Genomic DNA, 22,845 nt, shown 5'->3' with positions numbered 1-22,845 from the left:
CCCTTCTCTAGGGAAGCTTTGCCTTTTGATTCGTCAGAAGAGCCGGGGACTGGAACCAATCAGCGACTTCGTCGGCTCCGTGGCTCCACGTCGGCACCAACTGCGGGGCAAGATGGAGGCGTTGATCCTGGTAGGAGTTGGGGAGGCACCCGGGACGTTGGGATCCCTTGGGAGGCCTACAGTCCAAGCCAGTTCTAGTCACTGGGGGGATCCAGAGCAGACGGTGGGAAGGGATAGTCAGGAACCATCTCTAGGGGACTGGCTTCGCCGCCTATGCAGCACAGAGTGTGCGGCCTAGTGCCCTGGCCAAAGCCTCGGACTCGAATAGAAGTCCCATCCGGGGAGGGAGCTCACTTGTATTAGGGCCTGGGAGTCGTGATGTTGGAAGGTGAAGCCGGAGGAGCTCTGGTCTACAGGGGACCAGGAATAATCCCCCACTTCGCCCCGCCCACTCCTTCACTCCCTAATAGCAGTTTTGAGCCCTGGGGAGTTGGAAGAGGTGGTCCCTCCATGTGACTAGGGGGAGAAAAGTGTTGTCATTCCCGGATTCCCCTTGCTTTTTATACCCGAGCGAACGGGATCTGGGTCTTTTTTCATTTCAAAGTCTTTTACCATATGGAATTTCTGCATCTTTCCTGCTGAGGCCCCTGTGGCCCTGATTTCAGACCTCTGTTCCCATCTTTTATATGCTCCTTTCTTCTCTCCATCCCATAATGACCTTTATGCTTGTCCTTTTTTTTATATGAAGGACTTGACTCTCTTATAAGAAATTACTTTTCTGCCAAAAGTGCAGATAGTACAGGTGGTCTAGAACTCCAGAGCTTTGTAGGGGCTTTTTCTGCATTCTTCATACTAGTGCTATAGTTTCTAGACAGTTAATAAAGTCAACAGCCTTCTTCTCCTCAAAGATGGACATATGTTGGGAATTTTCCTTTTAGAGTTGAGCCCCCAACCCACATCCCAGAGAAGCATTAATCTTCCGACTCCCAGCAAAGAGCAAAACGAATCTGCCTGATCGTCTTTAGTATCAGAATACCCCATTTCCACTCTTTTCTAACCAAGGTGGTTAGTCCAGAGGATACCTGTTTCTTTTCACGAAGTGGCCATGAAACTTAAAAGTTTGGAGTTGGAAGAGTCCAAGTAGAAAATTTAAAAATGGAACTAGTGTATGTACATATACTAGTTCCATTTTTAAATATATATTTATATATATATATATACACACAAACACACACACACACACACACACACACACACATATATATATATATATATATATATATATACATATATATATATATATATATATATATACATACAAAGCAACAACATTAACTTAAGTGGTGAATGGGATAACTTCTTTTATGGGATCCTTTAAAAATTACATGCTTGTTTTCCTTCCTTTCTAAAAGGTGTCTTTCTTGAAGAACAGGTATATGAATATAGCCCTTTCAGGAGAATATATGGAGTGGTTGAATAAGGTTGAGATTGTTTTTTGGACTCTTGATTTTCCTCAGTGCCTCTCATTTTGTAGTTGTTTTTCTGATACAGCCTTTCTCTTGATTTGTACTTCAGCTATTCTAGTATCATAGTAGCAGTGGGCATCCCTGGACTTCACTCTGGGAATCAGTCATTTTGTTTTTCAGATATATACCTATGTGATAGAAGGTAAAAGGGAAAACTGAGTTTAGCTAGGGAATGCACAAAAAGTAAAATTGTGAATTAGGCTTTTACAGTACACATCCCTTTGCTAGACCCAGATTCTCTCTTTTATTTAAATGTGCTTTCATTTAATTCCCCTGTTGTCCAAATCTTCCTTTCAAAACATTGGTTCTTTTAAAAGTCATTATTAGTATGTAGGTGCTTCTAGACATTGTATATTTGTTGTTCATTTGGTCATTAGTTCTTCAGTTTTACCAAATTTCCCTTTCCTTGGATTACAGATTAACACAGTATTCTGCGTTTGCATTAAGTTTTAATTTGTGAACTCTCTTTGGATTGTTTCCTCTCCTTTGGTCTAATAGCCAAGGTTTTCCTTTCCTGTTAGGCAGTCTTCTCCTTTTTGCCTTTAGTGCTGCCATATACCCAATATAAATTCATTTTTGCTTTTTTTCAATTTCAAAATCCCTTAGATTCTTTTGATTATTCAGTTTAATTCTTAAAATATTTACCAGTAAGAATGAGATACTATTTTTTTCTCACTTTCTCTAATGAGCAGCACCACATGGTCTTGAACTCTCTCCATAATAATTCTGCAGTGCTGAACTAAATAACTGTCTAACCTGGATAGTGTCTGACAGTGTACCCCTACTGGGAAGGGCAGATTGTTTTCCAAACTCCCTCTGTATCTTCTTTCACATTATTTCCTGGTTTAATTGTTGAGAGCCCCAACTCAACATCTAGAGAAACCTTTGGTGCTTAACTAAGTATATCCTTAGATCTGTATATCTTTTAGCAGTTTTTAATGTTGCTGCTCAGTTGTTTCACTCATGAACAACTCTTTGGGACCCTATTTGAGGATTTCTTGAGAAAGTCTTTTGTCTCCAGGCCCAGTGCTCTATCCACTGCACTACCTCACTGCCTCTCCACTATTTTTATAGTGTTTGCTCATTTGGAAGGACTCTGGACCTAGAGTCGGCACAGGATCATGGGGCAAGGTTCTGCCCTGATTGTGGTGATTTCTGAATTCTAATATGCTCCTATGGATTCTATCTATGTTGTCTTTCCTTGTTATAAAGTCAGTTTTTTGAGAGCAAGGACTGTCTTGTATTCCCAGTACCTAGTGCAGTGTTCTGCACATAGTGAGCACTTAGTTAATGCTTTTTCATTTGTTTGTTGTAGAAATCAAAGCTTTGTAAAATTCTTAGATGTCCCACTTCCTCATTCTCTGTAGATATATGTCTAACCTACATTAGATCATCTTAGGAAGGAAAATCCTCCTCCATTTCAAGTTCTTAATAGTCCTATTGGCTATCAGTCTTATGATTAATCTCTCAGCTATTAATGTAATCTTTTCCTTTTCCTTCTGATTGAAAGGAAGAAAGACCTAGTTACTTGCTATCAGAACCTTAAAGATGGTAGTTCAATTTTCTGCTCGTCTCCCTCACCCTTTGCTTCTAAGCAGTGAATCATCTTTCTTGTAGATCTACCCAGAATCATTGGTTTAGATTGGAAGTTATTTTAGAGAACATCTAGTCCAGGCCTTTAAACTTGCAAACAAATTGAGGTTCAGAGAGCCTTGTTCTGATTTACACAGGTAGTAAGTAGCAGAGGTAAGGTTTCAACTAAGGTCTCTGATTGCAAATCCAGCACTTTCTATTGCACCATGCCATCTTTTGTATTCTTGTATTTAATCCTCACTCTTCTCTTTTAGTGTTGGTTGTCTAGATTTCCAGAGCTATTTACTGTTTCTCATCCTATAATAGCGCTATAGTTTCCAAACAGTTAACAAAACCAAGATTCCAGACTTTGTTCAGAAAATTAGGTTATTTAAGGATAGTGAAGATGTGTTTATGTGGGGAGAAGGGAAACTGAAAACAACCCAGTGAACCTAAGGGTTGATGTTAGTCTGTGCCCCTTAGTTCTTGAATCATCTTAATGGGTTTTTTTGTCTGATTCCTTTGGTACTAACAGTAGAGGCATTTGGCCTAGAATGCCCCTTTCCCTGATCTAGCAAAGGTATCAATTACATTAAGCCCCCAAAGCATTCCCATCTAGTTCCTGGCAGTCCCCTGTACCCCTTTCCCAGCTGTGTCCTTGCTGCTGCCTGGCCTTTCCATTTAGTTAGAAGTAATCTCCTCGCTCTCACACCGTGGAGATATATTTCTTGGCTGGGGCGAGAACGGTGCCAGCACTGCCCCCGGTGAGGTCCCTGGCAGCCATAAAAATTTTTATTGTGATTATGCTGGTGTCAGGGTGTCCATCTGGGTTATTGCACACCTAGTTTAATTGATTGAAGTTTAATTTATTGACACTTCAAATTAAATGATCAGAATAAACTGTGCTGTTACTCTGGCCGGCTTGTTTTAATGGTTGATTGCTGGAAGCAGACCTCAGCTTGAACTAAAGCCCCTGAAGAGCAATTGATGCAGCTTCTAACTCTCTTCATGCCTTGCCCTCCGAGAAGACCTCGTTATAGATTTCCGACGTATTTATATATTTTGTTCCCCTCTCCCTCACTGTGGTGGGAAGGAGCCAGTCCCTGGCAAGGTGTAAATTACCTCAAAGGTCCAGGGAAGTAGTCACATGGTCGAGAGAGAGAGAGAGAGACCTCTAGATTAGGGGAAAAACAGACAAGCCTAAGTGGCTTGGTCTACTGATTAGCTAGTAGAGGCAATTATCTGGTTAATTAAGATAGTTAGCTTTGCCTGAGTTATCCAGGGTTAGTGGGAAAGGTATTGGAGGGACAGCTAGTTAAGAGAGAACAAGGAAAGCAGAGAGTGAAAAGGTAATTAAGAAAACCTCAAATTTGGGCTTGAAATTATCCCATGTTAACTACTGCTTTTCATTTTACTCCTCTTTATGTAGATATGATCATTAAAAGTTTTGGTTTTTAACAAGGAAAATACAAGGAGTATTGATGAGTGGTTTAGAAAGATAATGAATGAATCCCTCCTATTTACTCATGTTGGTTTCCTGTCTCAAGTAGGAATGACAGAGGACTTGGCAGAAATTGAAACGTTGTCCCATGGGATAGTTGATGGATTTGGCTCATGGATGCATGTCAGCCATCATATCCGTGGGCACATAGAGCCCTCCAAATCATCTTGTTTTTTCTTACCTGCTTCTCTACTCTAGTATCTCTTATTTCCTTACACTGTTGGATAGACTTTCCTTTAGAAAACCTCTCTAAATCACCAGGTTATGCAGTCTTTTTAGTCACTCCTGTTGCATTTGAAACTAACTTGTCCTACCTCTTCTCACCTTTTTCTATCATCCAATTTTATGATTTTATGCAAATTTATATAGTTGAGATGTTGCAAATGGCCTCACTATATACAGAGTCCATAGCAAACAAGTTTTCAGAGAATGGCTCTCTGTCTCTGTTCTTTCTCTTGCCTTCTGAAGTCAGCGTAGAGCCCTTGTGCCAGTGGGAAGGAGAAGCACGGAGCTCCGAGCTCTGGTATTCTGGTTTGGATCTGGGCTTGGCTTTTACTCCCTCTGCTGGTTGATGCTCCATGTAGGCTTCATTCCTCCTGTTCTTTCTTTCAGCAAACATTGTAGACAAGTCACATTGTAGCCCTTTAAAGTTTACATATATTTTCCTAACAACAATCCTGGCACATGACATTGTAATGCACGTAGTGTTATCCTCTGAGTCACAGAGATGCGACTTACCTTATTTAGGTCTCACAACTAGTCACTTGGGAGCCACAGCTCAGGTTTTCTGAGTACTAGTCATCATGGTGACTCTTCCACCACCTCTGCAATGGTGAATAAAATATATTCTTTATTCCAAAAAAATTTATAATGTGATGGGACCATTGCCTTAGAGCGAGGAGGCACTTCTTGTATTCTAACCCCTCGTTTTATAAACCAGGGCTTCTTAAAGTTTTTTCACTCACAATCTCTTTTCACTTGAGGAATTTTTACACAACCTCAGGTATATGTATATACATGTATAAATCAAATATTTACTGATAATAATCATTATTTTGCGATCTTTACCCCCTATACATATTTAGTTACATGACTCTATATAGGATCATACATGACTACAGTTTTAAGAAACTTTGTTAAAGATGAGAATACTGAGTGACTAACCCTGAATCATATACACAGTAAGTAGCAGCACTGGGATTTAAGTCTTGTTAGCACCTCCTGGCAAATAATACTCATTCAACAAATTTTTGAATAAATGAGCACTGTTTTCATCAGGCTTCTTCCTCCTGACTTTATCTACAGTTCTGATTGCTCTTTGGTCTTCTTTTCAGAATCATGTTGCTCCTCCTGGGCACTCGAATGCTCTCTCTCCCTCTCTTTTTCCCTCTCCCTCTCTGTCTCTATCTCTCTCCCTCATCCCCCTCTGTTAGCGATCTAATCAGCTGGGTTATCATCAGTTATCATCTTTATGTAGATGACATCTAGGTCTGTATAGACACAGCTGCAGTCCTGTATCTCCAGTGAGATATTCCACAAGCATCTCAAACTTAATAGTCCTTCCAACCATTCAGATTTGTAGCCCCCACTGTAACTCTCTTTTCCCCTAAATGGCTTCCCTATTGCTGAGGCTTGTCTTTCCTGCTTCCACATATATCTTGCATGTGGCCCCTTCTCTGCATTCATGCACTCACTACTATAATTCAGATGCTTATCATTTCTTCTCTGGTCTATTGCAATAGCCTTCCAATTGGCCTCTTTGCCTCCACTAAGTTCCCTCCACACAGTGCCAAAATGGAATTTAAAAACACAAATCTAACATTCTTTCTCTCATTCTTTCTCTCTCTCTCTCTCCTGTCTCTCACAAACACACACACCCCGCAAAGATGCTATAGTGGCTCCCTATGGCTCTAAGCCTAGAATACAGTATAGCTCCAGCCTACCTGTCCAAATTACTGCACATTACTCTTCCTAATGCTTTTTTAAAAAATATTTTATTTTTCTAAATATATGCAAAGATAATTTTCAACATTCACCTCAGTAAAATCTTTTGTTCCAAATTTTTCTTCCTCTTCCTTCCCTCCTCAAGACAGTAAGCAATTGGATATAGATTACACATGTGCAATTCTTCTAAACATATTTCCATGTTCATTATGCACAAGAAAAATCAGATCAAAAGTGAAAAAAACATGAAAAACTAAGCAAATAACAACAAAAAATGAAAATACTATCCTTTGATCCACATTCATTCTCCATAATCTTCTCTGTAAATGTGGATGGCAGTTTCCATCCCAAGTCAGTTGGAATTTCCTTAAATCACTTAATTATTCAAAAGAGCCAAATCCATCACAGTTGATCATCACATAATCTTGTTGTTCTGCTCACTTCACTTAGCATCAGTTCTTGTAAGTCTCTTCAGGCCTCTCTGAAGTCACCTTGCTGGTTGGTTGTTTCTTCTAGAACAATAATGTTCCATAACATTCATATACCATAACTTAATCAGCCATTCTCCAATTGATGGGCATCCACTCAGTTTCCAGTTCCTTGCCACTACAAAAAGGGCTGCTACAAGATTTTTGCACATATGGTTCCTTTTCTCTTTGGGATCTAGCCTGGATTAGAGTATGTCTCCCTTATACTTTTGATTATTCACCTACCTGGATTGCTTGCTTGTGAGCAAGAACATAGTTATGTGGGTTTAAATTGTGAATAGGAACAGAGTGAAGCAGGAACAGGAACACACACACATAAAATTACATCTCCCATCTCCCTGCCACTGTATAGGCTGACACAACCCTCCCTTCCTTCTCAACACTTGTCTCTTAGACTCCTTGGCTTCCTGCCAGGTGACACTTTTTTTCAGGAATTTTATCTTTGCCCTTCCCCTGAAAATTACTTTGTATGTATTTTGTATTTACATGTTGTCTTCCACTCCCACTCCAAGAAATTCAGTTTAAGTTCTTAAGGGCAAGGACATTGTTATCCTTATCACTTCACTAACTAGCACAAAGCCTGGCACATGGGTGCTTAACAAATGCTGTATGGTAAAAAGACTCTCTAGTCAGGATCCAACCTGGGTTCAACTCCTACCTTCCCCACTTACTCCCTATATGATCTCAAACAAATGAGATCATATAGAGGTTTTTTTTTACCTCTTTGGTCTTCAGTTTCCTCAGCTTTATGATGGAGGGATTGGACTAGCTAATCGGAGTTCTTTTCCAGTTATAACTCTATCATCTGTGACTTGAATTCAGTTGGGTGAGTGACTGTCAGCTTCCCATCTGGGAAGGTGTTTTCTCATCACAGTTCATTTTCCTCAGGCTTTTCCTTACTTTTCTATTCTTGCCAGTTTGTGGTCTGATGTGAGGAGGTAACATTTGAAGATGTATGAGGACTGCCACTTCTGGGATCCCTGGGTCTGGGCAAGGTCCTTTTGTGTGTGAAATCTGCCCCTGCCTGAGTTTGGGGGAGCTGTGTAGTGGGGAGAAGAAAGCTTTTGTCCTATGACATACAGAACTAGGAGTAGAGTGCAGGACTCCCGCCTCTCTCCCGCTTTGATAGGCTTCCTTTGCAGGAAAAAGGGAAGGGGGGGGGGGGAGGAACCTGCCTTCCTCTGCCCTCCCTCCAGGCCTCAGGTTTTCTCCACTGCTGTTTGGGCGGCATCCCCACATTTCTCAGTCATTGCTTTCTCTCCTGGATTGTAGCCCCGGTTCATTATCTCTGGGCCGTGGCCTCTCGGCTGTCACATGGAGGTCCTTACTCAGCAGTGTTTTCTGAGTACTTACAGCATGAAATGGACTTAAATCAGCCTCCATCATGCCGCCGACCAGCACTAACTTTAGGCCAGCCCCCTCAGCTCTCTGTCTCACCTCCTCTGCCAAATAACGAGGGCCAGCAACATGATTTAAGTACCTCTCCAGACTTCCCTCATTGTCCGACTTCAGGCTTCTCTAGTTATCTCTCAGGGTTTCTGTGGGCTCTTGTGTCTCGGACCTGTCTCCTCTTCTGCTTATTGAGGCTAAAGGGCTGAGAAGTGTGGCTGCAGGTGGGCAGTGCTGCCCACAGGGGGCAGCATTGGGAAAGCCTGACCTCCTGGCCTTCCTGTAGCGCAGAGGCCGCCGAGGAAGGGCTGGTGTTTTCCGCCAGCCCTTCAGGTGAGAGCCAAGCCTTATTTGCTCACTCTTTCAGCCCTGCTGCAGATAGCATTCCAGTTGCTTCCATGAGAGGGACATGCTTGTCTGAAAAGCTCTCTGATTCCTGGGCTCCCCCTCAACTCCCTTCCACCCACCATTTTCCAGACATCATTAGCATTTGAGGTGAAGTTCTGTTATACACTCAGACTGTGGCTCTCTGAAAGTCAGTGCATCACAGAACTTTGTCTCGAAAGCTTTCAAGCGGCTGTCTGTTGGGGGAAGTGGAGTGGAAGGACAGACTTCTGAATCCTGCAAACATCTCCCCAGGCCAGCAGTGCTATCTCAGCAGCCATCCCTTAGCCTCTGTTCAAAGGTCAAGCCTTGGCCATTGTACAGGAAGTACAGTCCTTCCTGATAGCAGTTATTTATAAACCTGCCTTTTTTGCAAAAATTTTATATGAAATGACATTATCAGTAATGACTTCCGGAGGCTTAGCATGATCTGTTTTATGGCAGAAGAGCTGTGGGTCCTACTACTGTTCAAGAAGTAAGGGCCTTTGGTGGAGGCAGAGAGAGGTAGGCTCTGCCCTGAAAGCTCACCAGGAAAGAATCAGGGCAAGAGCTCTTAGGGGAAAACAAAGTCAAGAATTAAAGTGGGGATTCAGTCATTGGAAGACATTTTCCTGGAATTACCTGAAGAATTCAGTTTCTTGCCTTGTTTCACCCTCTGTTTTAGTTTGAGTAAGCGCACTTCTTCATAGTGCCTTGTCTATCGGCAAAGTTTTGGAGAAGAGTTACATTTTTTTCCTCTGCTCTCTTTACCCTTCTCCTATTGTTCATAGTAGAGCACAAAGTATATGTATGATTTCAAATGTTACATTGCTGAAATTTTCCAGTAAGTTTAAGGAAACAGCCAGGAACAGAAACTTGTCACTGTCAGCTGAGCCAGGTGAGCAGCTGGACTGGAAGACCCAGAAGCTGTAATGATTGTGTTTGGCTTTGCCAGGCCCAGCTGGCCCACAGTACTTCTCCTTTCCTTTTAGCCCAGTCTCTTAATTTGCCACAGAGAAATAGCCTCTTTTAAGAGAAGATCCATTTAGAGGCTTTTTTCCCCTTAGTTGAAAACCAAGGGATAGGATTCAAGGGTGATAAAGAGTGGGTCAAAGTGCCGTAAGGTTTTCGGAACCCCCCACTCACAGATTTCCCTTGTTTCCTATATCTAATACCACAGGAATTAGTGATTGAAAAGTAGCTATTGGGGGGTTTCTGCGGAGATAGAGAGCAATTGCCTGTTCCATGTGATTAAAATTGGGATTGGTGTATCTGTCTAAATTTAGAGATGTAGGTGTAAAAAGATTCCTTAGATTCCTCAGAACTCTTTTAGTGTGAATTCTTAAAGACTGGTGCTCCGTACTCTCTCTCAGGTCAGGCATGCTACAGAAGTGACTCAAAGGCCCTTAGAGAGTTCTGTTTTGTCAGTTTACCTTCTCAAAGACATCAGGCTTTTGGCTGTATCTTTCCCCCTCCCTTCCATTAAGTTATTGTTAGCCTTTGACAAGAGCCAGGCTTATTGGGATGATGGGCCTGGCCCCTTCTAGTATTGGATGAAGATTTTCTAGGTAAGGCAATTAACTTTTTTTTTTTAACTTAAAGTTTTATTGAATCCTTTTATTTTTTTTTACCTCATAGTCATTAACAGTTTCTTTATAAACACTGAAGCACCAATGTGAAAAAGTGCTGATTAGAAAGTGAAATAACAGGAATCTGGTAGTCCCTTCCATGGGTGTATGTACTCTCTGCCCTATGCCTGATGAGCCTATTTCCTGAAACCTTCAAGGGAGCAAGTTTCAGGCCTTTATAACTGGGGAGTTGTAAGGTGGGGAAGGAGTTATGTTTGCAGTAAAGGAGTAGTGGTTCCTTGGATGCCTTCATCATGGCTGGTTGGCCTTCACAAAGAAACTTGTACACTCAGAGCTTGGCAGCTTAGAGGGAGAAGAAATTCTCTTCTTACTGGCTCTGTCTTCCTCAGAGAGGTCTTTTCTTGATTTCATAATCCCACAAGTGCAGACCAGTCTTTGTGTTTGCCTTTTGGGTAGTGTGATCACGGTCCCAGTTAAAGATAGGAATGATAGGGGAGCCAAGAAACTGCCCCAGGAATCCCAAGTAGCATTATGGTGCTTTGGGGAGGTGGGGAGAGAGGGAGGAAGCACAGCAGCATGTCTGTGAGAGGAGGGGCAAATGGGGGAGAATGTGGCAGCACTACAGTTGGGGGATTGCTTGAGCCCAGAGCACAAGAACACATGTTTCCCTCAGCTCGGAATGGAAGTGGCTTTGTTAAAGATTTCTTTCCTCCTCCGCATTGCTGCCGCACTATAGGTCTGCATTGCTGCTGAAGCCAGAACATAACTGTGTATGCTCAACCTCATCCCTGAATTGCTCCTCTGCAGCCCTTATTAATCCCACAGCAAAGAACACTCTGATTGACCTTTTGCAATTGTATGTGGGCAGTAGGTTAGAGTGGTAGGACCCTAAGAAAAGGGATTCAGCGTGTGTGTTGACTAGAATAGCCTCTCTGACCTGCCTTGATCATTGCTCAGTGGGGACTAGGGACCTGCCTTGGACTTTTCCCTGAGGAAATGTGATCTTCTAGTGCTTATTGAGAACTTTCTTATAAAATGATCTTCCATAATTTTCAACTCTGTATATATATATCCTTCAGTCATGCTCATTCTTTTATAACCCTGACTCCTTGCCTCTATGATCTGGAGTGTTTTAATGTGGATGAATCTGGGATAGGAGACTTGCAAAGACACTAAAATCTTCCATCAACACACCAGTAGGGGAGAGGGAAGGGATGAGGCTGTCAGCACTGGCAAGAACCCCTCCAACTAAAAGCAATCCCTATCTCTTCAGGAACCTTCTCTGTACACAGTCAAAGCCATCCTGATCCTGGACAATGATGGAGAGCGGCTCTTTGCCAAGGTGAGAACACAAGCAGATATAGATATGTGGAGAGTACTGCCCCTGCCATCTCCTTCCACTCCCTCAGGCACCAGAGCTTTTGAGCATTTTCCTTTCCTTGCCTTGTAGCCCTCCAGATATATCCTTGCAGGTGTTCTTATTCCACTTCATTTTCTCTGCCCTTTAGTCCCCTCCTTTAAACCTGTTTATTTCTCCTTGAGGAGAGAATGCATACTGCTGCATCTTTGTTGTCTTGTTTTGGTTTTTTCCCCAAATAGAGTAAAGTGTCATAATCTGAACAAAAAAATCATCTAAGGGGAAACTCAGTGTGCTCAGAACCTCAGAGTCCTTGTCCCTGCTTTCCACCCTTTTTCTCTAAGCCCAAGATTCCATCCTTGTACCCTTTAACCATCCCAGCATAGTGTTTTCGAGCTGGTGAATGGAAAGGGAAAGGATGCTGTTTCCCCTTCCTTTCTTCCACCCCCAGCCTTTTTCTCCCCCTTCTGGAGAAATTCCTTCTGTCCCTGGTGTATTAACTCTGGGTGAGCACAGCATAAATCAATCAGCAGGTAGAGATTAGTTTAGAATTCACCAGCTGTTCCATCCTGTAATTGGATGTAACTATGCAGGACACCTTTTGAAACAGTTATCCAGTTACTAAATGCCAGATCTGTCATAGGTCTTCAGCTGACTGCGACGGATTGGCCCCTAAAGAGCAGAACGATTTAGCAGTGCGGGTCCCTGCCCTCTTGTCAGGGAGAGCCTGAAGTGGACTCAGTAATGTGTCAAATTGGCTCCTGATTCAATTGCTTTTAGAAGTCAAGATGTGGAGAAATGGGGGGAAAAAAGAGAACGTTTGCTTCTCATTCAGAAGGTTATCGAAGCCTTTCCCTAAGCTTTAGCTCCCTGCAGTGATGAGAGGGGAACTCAGATCTGAGAGGGAGATGCATCACTATCTCCCAGAGTCTTTTGTGCCATTGGTGACAAAGGCACAATGTTTATTGAGCTCCCTGGAAATTAGAAGGGGCCAGGCTGACATTTCTGCAGGCTCTGCGGCAGCTCCCAGGAAAAACTTGACTGGAATGGTCCCAGGAGCATTAGGGTGTGGGAAGGAGCCAAGGCTTTTCAACTGCCTCACGAAGCTATTGCTTCTTGTGGGACCTCTGGGCTGGAGCCTTTGGGGGAGGGCCCTTCTCCCTTTGTCTTTCAGCAAAAGTACACACAATCACTGCTTTTTCTTTTCCTCTCCTTTTTTGGTTATGTGTCTGTTTCTGTTTCCAATGTCCTCTCTTTCCTGTGCTGTGCTCCTCCTAAGCTGAGGGTGGGAGAGTGGAGGCATGAGACAGAGGAGAGGAGTATCAGGTGTTAAACTGGAGAAGTACGGGACCCCCAAAGCAAAGAAGGCAGTCCTCAGGTAGTCTTCTCTAGGCATCCTCCCCCATTTTATCTGATCGCCCCTTCCTCTTCACTCCCACCAGTACTATGACGACACCTATCCCAGTGTCAAGGAGCAGAAGGCTTTTGAGAAGAACATTTTCAACAAGACCCATCGGACTGACAGTAGGTCATTTCCCTTCTTCCCCTGGGCAGCCAAGGTGGGAAGCAGGGGCAGAGAGGCTGGGCTGCCGTATCAGGAGAAGAGGAAGCTGCTCTCAGCCTCCTGGGTTTTTCTTTCTACTCTCCCTCTTCTGGGCCCTCCTCTTCTCCCCCTCCCCCCCCCCCCCATTCCTCCCCAATAATAAACTCTTCAGAAATGGAATGGGGAGGTGAGTGTACCTCACTCGGGAATACTGTACTGGAAGGTTGGCTGTTAGCTACCTGTCTGCTCCCTGGATTTATGAGCCTCACTTGACAAATTTAACTGCAGCTCTGCTTATTGTACCGCATCCATTAGGGCAGGTAAATGGAAGTCTGTAAAGGTGACCGCTCTGCATTTTCACCTCCAAAGGATTGACTGGTTTCCCACCTCATCCACAAGGAAGGAAATATGGGGCGGCAGTGGGAGGATCTGACCAAACTCTCCTCGGCTCCATCCTCCCCACCCCCAATCCTGTTTCCAAAGAGGAGAAAGAATTTGATTTTAGGAGGTCCCCCCCCCTTCCCCCCAGCCGCCTTGGAGACAACTATACACCAAGGCCTTTAAGTTGTTTGGGTCCCTGCCTGGGGCTCCTCTCAGCTCTTCCTTTCATTCATTGTGTTGGGTCTTTGAGTCATCCTTCTGTCTGTTCTCCAGGTGAGATTGCCCTCTTGGAAGGACTGACTGTAGTGTACAAAGGCAGTATTGACCTCTACTTCTACGTGATTGGCAGCTCCTATGAAAATGAGGTAAGGTTCCTCAGTCCCTGGATTGTTAACGCTGAGTCTAACCTGTTGGACCAGCCCAACCCAAGAGACAATCTGTAGTACTTTTGATATCTTGTCTATGTCTAACAGGGCCAATGAAGTCAGTATTCACAGCCAGTCTCACAATTCCTTCAATACTTTGAAATATCATTGATTTCCTAGTGGCAGGTGCTCACCAGTTGAGATGGAAACCCTTACTAGGAAAGACAAGTAGTTCCAGGGAGCTGAGCCAGGCCAGATTTGGAGCCTAGAGACTTAGAAGCTGTCCTTGCTGTGGAATCCTGAGTAGGTCCCTTAACCTCTCTGAATATCAGTTTCCTCATCTGTAAAACAGGCATATTGGCCTTCTCTATCCCATGAGATCGTTGTAAGAAAAACAAATTTGTAAACCTTTAAAGTGTCATAGAAGTGTGAGCTCTTAAATTATAACTGTTGTGTGTTCTTCATTAATTGCCACAGCCAACCTTTTGATAATGAGCCTCTCCAAAGTTAATTAGACAGATTTCATCATTCTGGCCCCAAAATCAAATTTTGTCTGGTAAGATACCTCCTGCCCCAAACTTCCCCCAGGTTGTGCTCTACTATAATAATCTTTGGAAGTTACTTCCTCATCAGAATGAGACATTGGAATGGTCTTTATTAATAACTATGACTATGTTAGCTTTAAGGTTTATAAAGTACTTTTCATTTTCTTATTTGATCCATTGGAAGTATAAGAATACAAGCAGTATTTTTTCCATTTTACAGATGAGGAAACTGAGCTCAAAGATCACAAAGCTAATAAATGGTAGTCAGGATGTGACTCATAAATAAATGGACCCATCAGAAAGCTCTTCTCAAAACAGTCTGTCACTGCCAAGTGAGAGTCATAGCCCATATTTTAACCATTTACTTCTGTGTACAACACACAACTTGTGAGTAGCCATCAGTATGCCTTATCAGATAAGGAAAGGGAAAGTGATGAATGAGTCTGTTTTGAAATTGCCAACCTTGGATCATTTTTGTTGAAATCTGGGTCAGTTTGTCCATTCCTTGGCTCATGCTGGTGTTGAACTCTTCCCATGTTGTTGCAGCATGATATTTCACTTTATATATCTTCTCATGTGTGGAGAAGACAGGAATAAATAATTCATTGTTCCTCACAAGCTAAGGTCAGACCTTTCATCCAATTACCCCTTTTGAGTGCCTCTTTCCCTCACTTCTTCCCTCCTCCTTTACCTCCCCCCCCACCCCCCAAGACAAGGCAAAGGCATGACTGAAAGGTTCTGACTAGATGTTCTAGGTAAGAATAGCTAAGGCCACAGAATCTTTTTCCTTTAATCCTTTTACCTAATCCCTATGCTTTGGGGTGTCTATATAGACCATTTCTTTCTTGGATCAGCATTAGAGGATTTAGTTCTCAGAAAGAGCCGATGGTTTCTGGATCCCTCACCAAACTTCTGCCTTACTCTGTTTGCTCTCACAGCTGATGCTAATGGCTGTTCTGAATTGCCTCTTCGACTCTTTGAGCCAGATGCTGAGGTAAGCCAGGCCATCTCTGGAAGGGTTGGGAGGAAGCATGTGATTGCCCTTTAGGACTCAGTGGGCTCTCCTGGGAATTGTTTCAGCCAAATCCCCAAGGGATGAAGCAGCTCTACCCCATTGATTCAGATTGCAAGAGTGTCCTCTCTTATGAAGAAGTCTTCCATCTAAAGACAAAAACATCAGTTAGCCGAATCTGTGTCATGTTCTGTATATCCCAATTAGAGAGCTCCTAGTAATAATCTGAAGAATAATGACTTACATTTCTGTAATGCTTTATAAAGTATTGTACACACATTCTCATTCCCTCACACTCTTAATGAGGTAATATAAGTAGAATCTTTATTTTACAAACAAGGAAAATAAGGTTCAAATTGTGGGATTTGTTCATTATCTCGGATCTCAGCTCTCTGAATCTACATTTTCTGTTGGATCAATTCAGTTTTCTTTATAGTACCTACTGCCTCATCTTCTCTGGCTGTCGGTCCCTCCCCTGTGAATATCTGCGGAAAAGAAAGATTGTCACAGAAAAGTCGCCAATGGACAAGGGTCTGATGCTTTTGAGCCTTGACCCTAATTTGGCTGTATTATTTCTGTCTTCTGACAACGTCTTCCTGAACTTTCAGTGAAATTAGGGATGCCCTTTGCCCTGTTCTTGTTTAGCTGAATTCATGTGGAGGACATGGATCTAAATAGGAGTATAAGAAGCTTTTTAAAGGAAGATCAGATTTAAGGTAATAATTTGAGGTAGTAAAGGAGAAACTCCAAAACTTATAAGGAGAGAATGGTAATGGCCTGATTAGAACCCAGGACTCTTTGTTCCCCGTTACCAATCTCCCTTCTTAGTAGAGAGCATCCATTTCTTTTCAGTCCCAATTATCAAGTAGTTTCACCTGTAGATGGGTAGAAGTAGACATTGACATTTTCCCCTAAAATTGCAAGGTCCTCAGTTCCTCTTTTTTTTTTTTTTTTTTTTTTTTTTTTTTTTTTTTTTTTTTTGGCTGAGGCAATTGGGGTTAAGTGACTTGCCCAGGGTCACACAGCTAGGGAGTATCAAGTATCTGAAGCCATATTTGAACTTAGGTCTTCCTGACTTCAAAGTTAGTACTCTATCCACTGCATCTCCTAGTTCCATATTTGTCCATTAGACAAAGCAAGGGAATATGTGACTCCCTTTGTTCAGGAAGATGGTGATTCAGCTTCTAGGTGAAAGAGTAGATGAGGAAAGGCCAAAAACAGAATTCATTGGATTGATGTTACTAACCAAATCACTCACTGCCAAATTCAGATCAATGGGGGACCTCCCTCTGGTCTTGGACCTGAAGACTTGGAAATCCTCATTTCTTATTTTGTGCAAACCTAGCCAGGATGCTAAGAGGTTTGAGTTTTAAGATCCTGCTTTTTTAAATGAGGTCTTTGGGGAGCTAGATCAGGGAAGTAGTGTAAATAGATGGTTATTTTATTCCCCATTCAAGTTGGATCTTCTTTTATATACTCTCTATGCCCATTTAAGGTTTAAGGTCACCACTGCAAGCTCACTCTGAATCCACAGTGTGACCTGCCAACTAGAAGGTTCAATATGGTGGAGACATGGACTCATAATTTCAGACCCCTATTACACAATTCAATTTGTCAGTATCCTCAGAATATGGCCCTCTGAACCAAACATAATGTTCCAGACGTGACCTGACTAGGGAAAACGAATAACCTGTAATCGCCTTGTTCTGGATTTGATGTTGATGAAAATATCATCAGAACAATCTGAGATTATGAGTCCCTGAGTCCTCTCTTAGGAAGATGAGTTGATACCTTGGAAGTGTTCAGCATAGAAAAGCAAAGGATTAGGGGCACTATTGTAGCCTTCTGCAGATAGAAACAAAGGGTTCTCTTTGTAGTTGTAGAGGACAGAAGTAAGAGTAGTGAATAGAAGTTGTAGAGAGGCAGATTTGAGGGTAGCACAAGGAACTCAAATAACTGGAGCTGAGATTAGCCTCAGGCTCTAGGAATGTTTGAGCAGATACCAAATGACCATCTTCCCAAAATGTCCTAGAAGAGATCTTGAGTGATGTCAGTATTCCTGGGGCAGGGAGGCTGAATTGCCCAAGAGTCAGTCTTGTCTTCAGAAATACAGACTGGATGAATCCTGAAACAACACAGAAAGGCCAAGGAAAGAAGGGAAAGAAGCGGGCGCTGTAGAGAGGTGTAAGTGGGCATCCGGCCGCCAGCCAGCCTCAAGGAGGAGAGTTCAAATCCCACTCTAGACTTATGGTAACTTTGGACCTTATGGGAATAATGGCAGGACCTGCTTCATAGAGCTGTTGTGAAGAGCCAGTGAGATCCTTGAGCACCTCACCAGTCTTGGAGGGCTATAGAAATGCTGGCTGTTATTAGCTAAGGCATTTTACTTTGGCCTTAGTTTCCTTATCTGTAAAGTAACTTTTAACTTATTAGGATAAGAACCACTACTTAATTCTTAAATGGATAAAGGATATGAGCAAGCAGTTCTTAAGAAATTCAAATTATTCCTCTCGCCACCTGAAAAAAAATGCCCCAAATCACTAATAAGTAGAGAAATGCAAATGAGGCAACTCTCCTCAGAGATTGGCAAAGTTGACAAAAAGGGAAAATAACAAATGTTGGAGGGGCTTCAATAAAATAGGTACATTAATGTACAGTTGGTAGAGCCATGAATTGGTGAAGCCATTCTAGAAAGCTATTTGGAACTTTTCCCCGAGTGAGGGGAATTGATTGTCAAAGTCCTTCTCAGCTCTAAATCCTATGGTCCTGGAGTCTGAGGAAAGGCAGGGAGAACCAGGCACTAGCTTGCTCAGCTGTGAGGATGTGCATTCTGGGGCGAAGGGGGTTTCTCTGCTCATCTTGAAAAGATTGAGCAATGCGCCAGCGTCGTTGGGGGCCTCCTTACAGTTAGTATCCCCAGCTTCTTCCTTTCTACAATCTGGCTTCCTTCTGTTCTTTTGGACCCAGGAAGAATGTTGAGAAGCGAGCGCTGCTGGAGAACATGGAAGGCCTCTTCCTGGCTGTAGATGAAATTGTAGATGGAGGGTGAGTCTTCTGGGCTGGAGAGGAGGGGATTGTACTCAATCTGAAATTGGAGATTCCAAATTCTCTTCTGACATAAAGCATCGTATCAGGGTCGATGTCTCTTTGAGTCGGACTTGTCCTGGTCATGTAGGTAGAAGTTTCCTGTTTATCTCCACAGGGTGATACTAGAGAGTGACCCCCAGCAAGTGGTACACAGAGTAGCATTACGGGTAAGTGCCTTCCTGCCCAGCAGGCTAGACTCATTGCACATCTGAACACTTTCTGATTTACCCTTTGAGGGTCTAGACTTAAAAAAAAAAACTCCCTACATTTCACTTCCCCATTTCTTCTTAGAAGGGAATAGGAAGGAGTTTCTGAAAGAATATTTAAAAGGGTGAGCAAAACTATTCAGAACCTTGGAGCTAAACAGAGCTTGACCAGGTAATCTCAGTCCTCAGAGATGGGACTGATGCCAACCATCTCAGATAGATGGGAACGTTCCCTTTGTTTTCAGATCATCTGAGTTAGAAACTCAGAATCACCTCCTGAATTATCTTTTCCAGTCTTTCTACAAGAAGTCTTTCTCTGCATTTTTCATTTTGCTAGAAATCCTAAACAGGGGATGTTTATGGTATAAAGGGAGTGCTTGTACTTCGCATTGGGGGCAGATGCAAGAGCATCACAATAGCAAGTTATAGTGAAGGAATGGAGGGATTAGGGAAACAAATTTGACTCCCTGTTCTAGGAATGTCCCAGCTCTGACCTCCACAAAGCAGAAGCTGTCAGTGCTGGGTAATGGGAAATGTCTTCTCCCTTAACTGCCACAGGCTCCATTTGCATAGTTTAATCTTCTTCTCTAACATATGTCTGCATGTGGAAAGAGGGAGGGTCTTCCCACACCCCACCCTCCCACTCTTCCCTTCTTGGGCTGCTGTTGCAGCAGTTTATTCAAATTAACATGCTGTCATTATCCATTAGGCCTTGCAGTATCTATTAAACTACCACACACACATACACATACACTCTTCCAGCCCTCCCCTCATCCCTCCCTTCCCATCCCTTGTGAGATTGATATTCATGGAAAAATTTTCTCTAACTGGGGTGTCAGCACCCCCTCATAGGCTGAGAGAAATGGAGATCAGAGTATCCAGGTAGGCTGGGTCTTTTATAAGGTCATCCTGCCCCTAAAGCAAGGAGAAGTTAAAGTTCCTTTAATCAGATCTAGCCCTATGAGAAGTATGCCCTGTTTTATGCCCCTTTATCTGGGATGGGAGTAGGAGGGGATAGAGTCAAAGTTATTTATCTTCCAACTAGACTTCAATTTAAGGATATTCTTTCCTCCCATCCTCTTCCTCTCACCAAAACCTGTGAGGCTCCCTTTCTCTTGGAGGTTTTGTTGTAGTTTTGTACTCTGACCACCTTTCTCTATTATAGGGTGAAGATGTCCCTCTTACAGAGCAGACTGTGTCTCAGGTATGTTCCTGGTTTTCCTTCATCTATCTAGGAGTAGGCACTCTTTATCTCCCATTCACCAGTCCAGAGTAAAGATGGGAGTTGAAGAATCTCTTCCCTAGAGTAAAACTCCTCTCAGCTCCGAGACCTGAGAGATATGTTTTCTGCTGGGATCGTCCAGTCTCCTTCCTCTACAATCTGCACCCCAGTTTTCTTTGACTGATGGCTCTCAACCTTTCCCTGTCTCCTTCAAGCCCTCCCTGCCTGCAGCTTCACTCTGTGATTTACTCCCCAGCAGAGGCTTGCTTTAAGCAGATGGTCTTTGTGCATTCATTCTCTCTCTCTCTCTCTCTCTCTCTCTCTCTCTCTCTCTCCCTCTCCCTCCCTCCCTCCCTCCCTCCTTTCTCTCCTCTCTCTCCTCTCTCTTATTATTCAAATGAGGGCAAAGCTGGGAATGCACATTCCAGAATGTGCAGGTTTGACAGATCCATCCTTCCTGGGTTTCAGCTATCACTTGTCTTACCTGATACAAGGAAGGGACTTTGTTCTCTGCCTGCTGGGAATTCTTTAACAGGAATTGTACTTTAAAGCCCATTTTTCTTGGCTTTTTCTGTGTTCCCTGCTTATGTGTTCTTTTCCCTCAAGTTTTTTTCATTGAAGGGGTTCAGAAAATTAACAGGCGATCTCCAACTGCCCTGCATCTCAGAGCTTTCCCTAACCCCCATAGTATTTTTAATATCCCTTTATTTAAGGGAATTAGACTTTGGAGGGAAGTAAAAAGACTAAGAAACCCAACCCCAAGAAAAATGGGAAGGCCCCCATTTCACCAACCAAGTTTTCACTGTGAGATGCTCCTATGTCTGCAGGTGCTGCAGTCGGCAAAGGAACAGATCAAGTGGTCACTGCTTCGATGAAGACTCCATTATTCTCCTGCTATCCTCGTCGCTCCCCGAGTCATTTGTTTCCTCTGACGCCCCCACCTCCCATCCCCAACTCCTCCTGCTCTGCACTGATGATCTCAGGGCCATTTCAGGAGAATGATGAGGGCATTCTCTTTTCACAACTTTTCTTGCCTTTTGTCCTGTTTTTCTCTTCTTCCCAAAATTATCCTGAAGACCAAAAACTGGGATAGAACAAAAAGAGGGGTTATATCCTTTCCAGCTTTCTCATCTCTCCCATCATTCAAGCAGTAAGGTTCCTGGAAGTGGCCCAGGCCCTAACAGAACTGGGAACAGACCTGGGCCAGAACAGTACACCAGGATCAAAACTTGAGGAAGAATGTGCCGTTTTCCTCTTCTGGTCTCACCCTGCATGTATCCTGGCCTTCAGCCCAATGGAGGAGGAAGAGGAATAATTCTATCCAGAGGTCCCTAGATTTTATCAGTCTCTCAAGTATTTCCTCTTATTACTGCTTACTACCCCCAACTGTAGAAAAAGGAGGAAAGAAGCTAGGGAGGGAGAGGCAAACAACTGCTGACTCTCTAATTGGAATTAGATAGGGGTTGGGAAAGGAGGGTGGCATCGGAAGTGGACATCGCTTTTCCTCGGTTATTCACTATAATTCTCCCCAAACCCAATCCCAGGCCTGATTTATAGGGCCAAACTATTCTGTCGCCTGGGAAAGAGTACATCTTGGGGGTCTCTGTCGCCTAGTTGGTCCCCCATAAATCTCCACTCTTTCCACAAATGGGATTTTGTACACCATGTTTCCCAGTTCTGGGACAGAGCCAGTCTCCTGGATGAGAAAGCTCAGCTTCCAGTCTCTGGAAGAAGAGTTTTCTACTTAGAATTTGGTTGAGGGTTAGATTTATGCCCTATTCTCTGAGTTCCTTCGGTCCCCAATCACAGCCCTGTACATTTAAGATGAATGTTTCAGCCTTGTGTCTATAGACCCTGATCTTAACCTTTTCTCCATCTTGCTGGCCTTTTCTCACTCCTGCTGGGAAGCAGGATATAGGATTCTTTTGGGCATGGGGGTGGGGATAGGGACAGTAAGAAAATTTTAGAATTACCCTTGTGAGACTCGGGTTGGGATAAGGTGAAGATTTATCTTCAAGGACACCAGAGGGGGCTAGTTTGAAGCTTTATTCTATTGTGAAACCTCTGTCAAATACAGTCACCTTTGGTTAAATCAATGAGCCTTGAGGTGCCCTGGGAAGGTAAAAGACCAGCCACTACCCTTTGATGTGACCCTTCTCCTTGACTCCATATACCATTCCTTTAAGAAACAGTCCTCTGTTCCCTTTCGTGCTATTGTCCTGAGTCTGAACCATTTACTTCACAGCTGCCCACTCCTATCTCCCAACCCCAGTTTGTCATATTCCGAGCAGAAAAGACCTGGAAGGAAGAGATGGGGACAAGAACAGGCTTGTGGGAAATGGAGGGCAGCTGCCCATGGACCCTACTCTTCACTAGCCATTGGGAATAAAGCAACTTTCCCCCCACCTCAATTGCCTTTGGTGTATTTTTGTGGGGAAGTGCCCCTCTTAGTAACTACTGTGCTCATTCTTCCAGCTCTCACTCTTTTGACATTTCTTCCACCTCAGGAACTCCCCTTACCCCTTTCTCTAAACATAATTTACAAGGTTTTTTCCTCGGCATCCCTCTATCCCTTCACCTAGAAATGAGCACTAGGGACGTATTCCTCTCTGGAGTGCAAAGAACTGAAACCTCCCTTCCTCCCACCTTCCCGTCTTTACTCTGCCTGGCCCCCTACCCGGCCCTCCTCCCTCCACCCCCAGCTGCCTCCTTCCTGTGCCATCAGTAACCAGGAGACACGCACCTGCATGGGGGC

General features: G+C 43.4%; 1 protein-coding gene across 1 annotated transcript; it reads left to right on the top strand.

Annotated features, from left to right (window-relative positions):
• Positions 1–22,495, top strand: COPZ1 (COPI coat complex subunit zeta 1). Its single transcript, XM_052000716.1, has 9 exons — positions 1–130; positions 11,646–11,714; positions 13,172–13,253; positions 13,927–14,018; positions 15,502–15,557; positions 18,543–18,620; positions 18,778–18,829; positions 20,034–20,072; positions 20,918–22,495. The coding sequence occupies exons 1-9, from the start codon at positions 113–115 to the stop codon at positions 20,963–20,965; spliced, it is 534 nt and encodes a 177-aa protein (XP_051856676.1). The 5' UTR covers positions 1–112; the 3' UTR covers positions 20,966–22,495.
• The last annotated feature ends 350 nt before the right edge of the window (positions 22,496–22,845 follow it).

Source organism: Antechinus flavipes, chromosome 5 (genome assembly GCF_016432865.1).
Source record: "Antechinus flavipes isolate AdamAnt ecotype Samford, QLD, Australia chromosome 5, AdamAnt_v2, whole genome shotgun sequence".
Classification (NCBI taxonomy): domain Eukaryota; kingdom Metazoa; phylum Chordata; class Mammalia; order Dasyuromorphia; family Dasyuridae; genus Antechinus; species Antechinus flavipes.
This window is presented reverse-complemented; position numbering and strand designations above follow the sequence as displayed.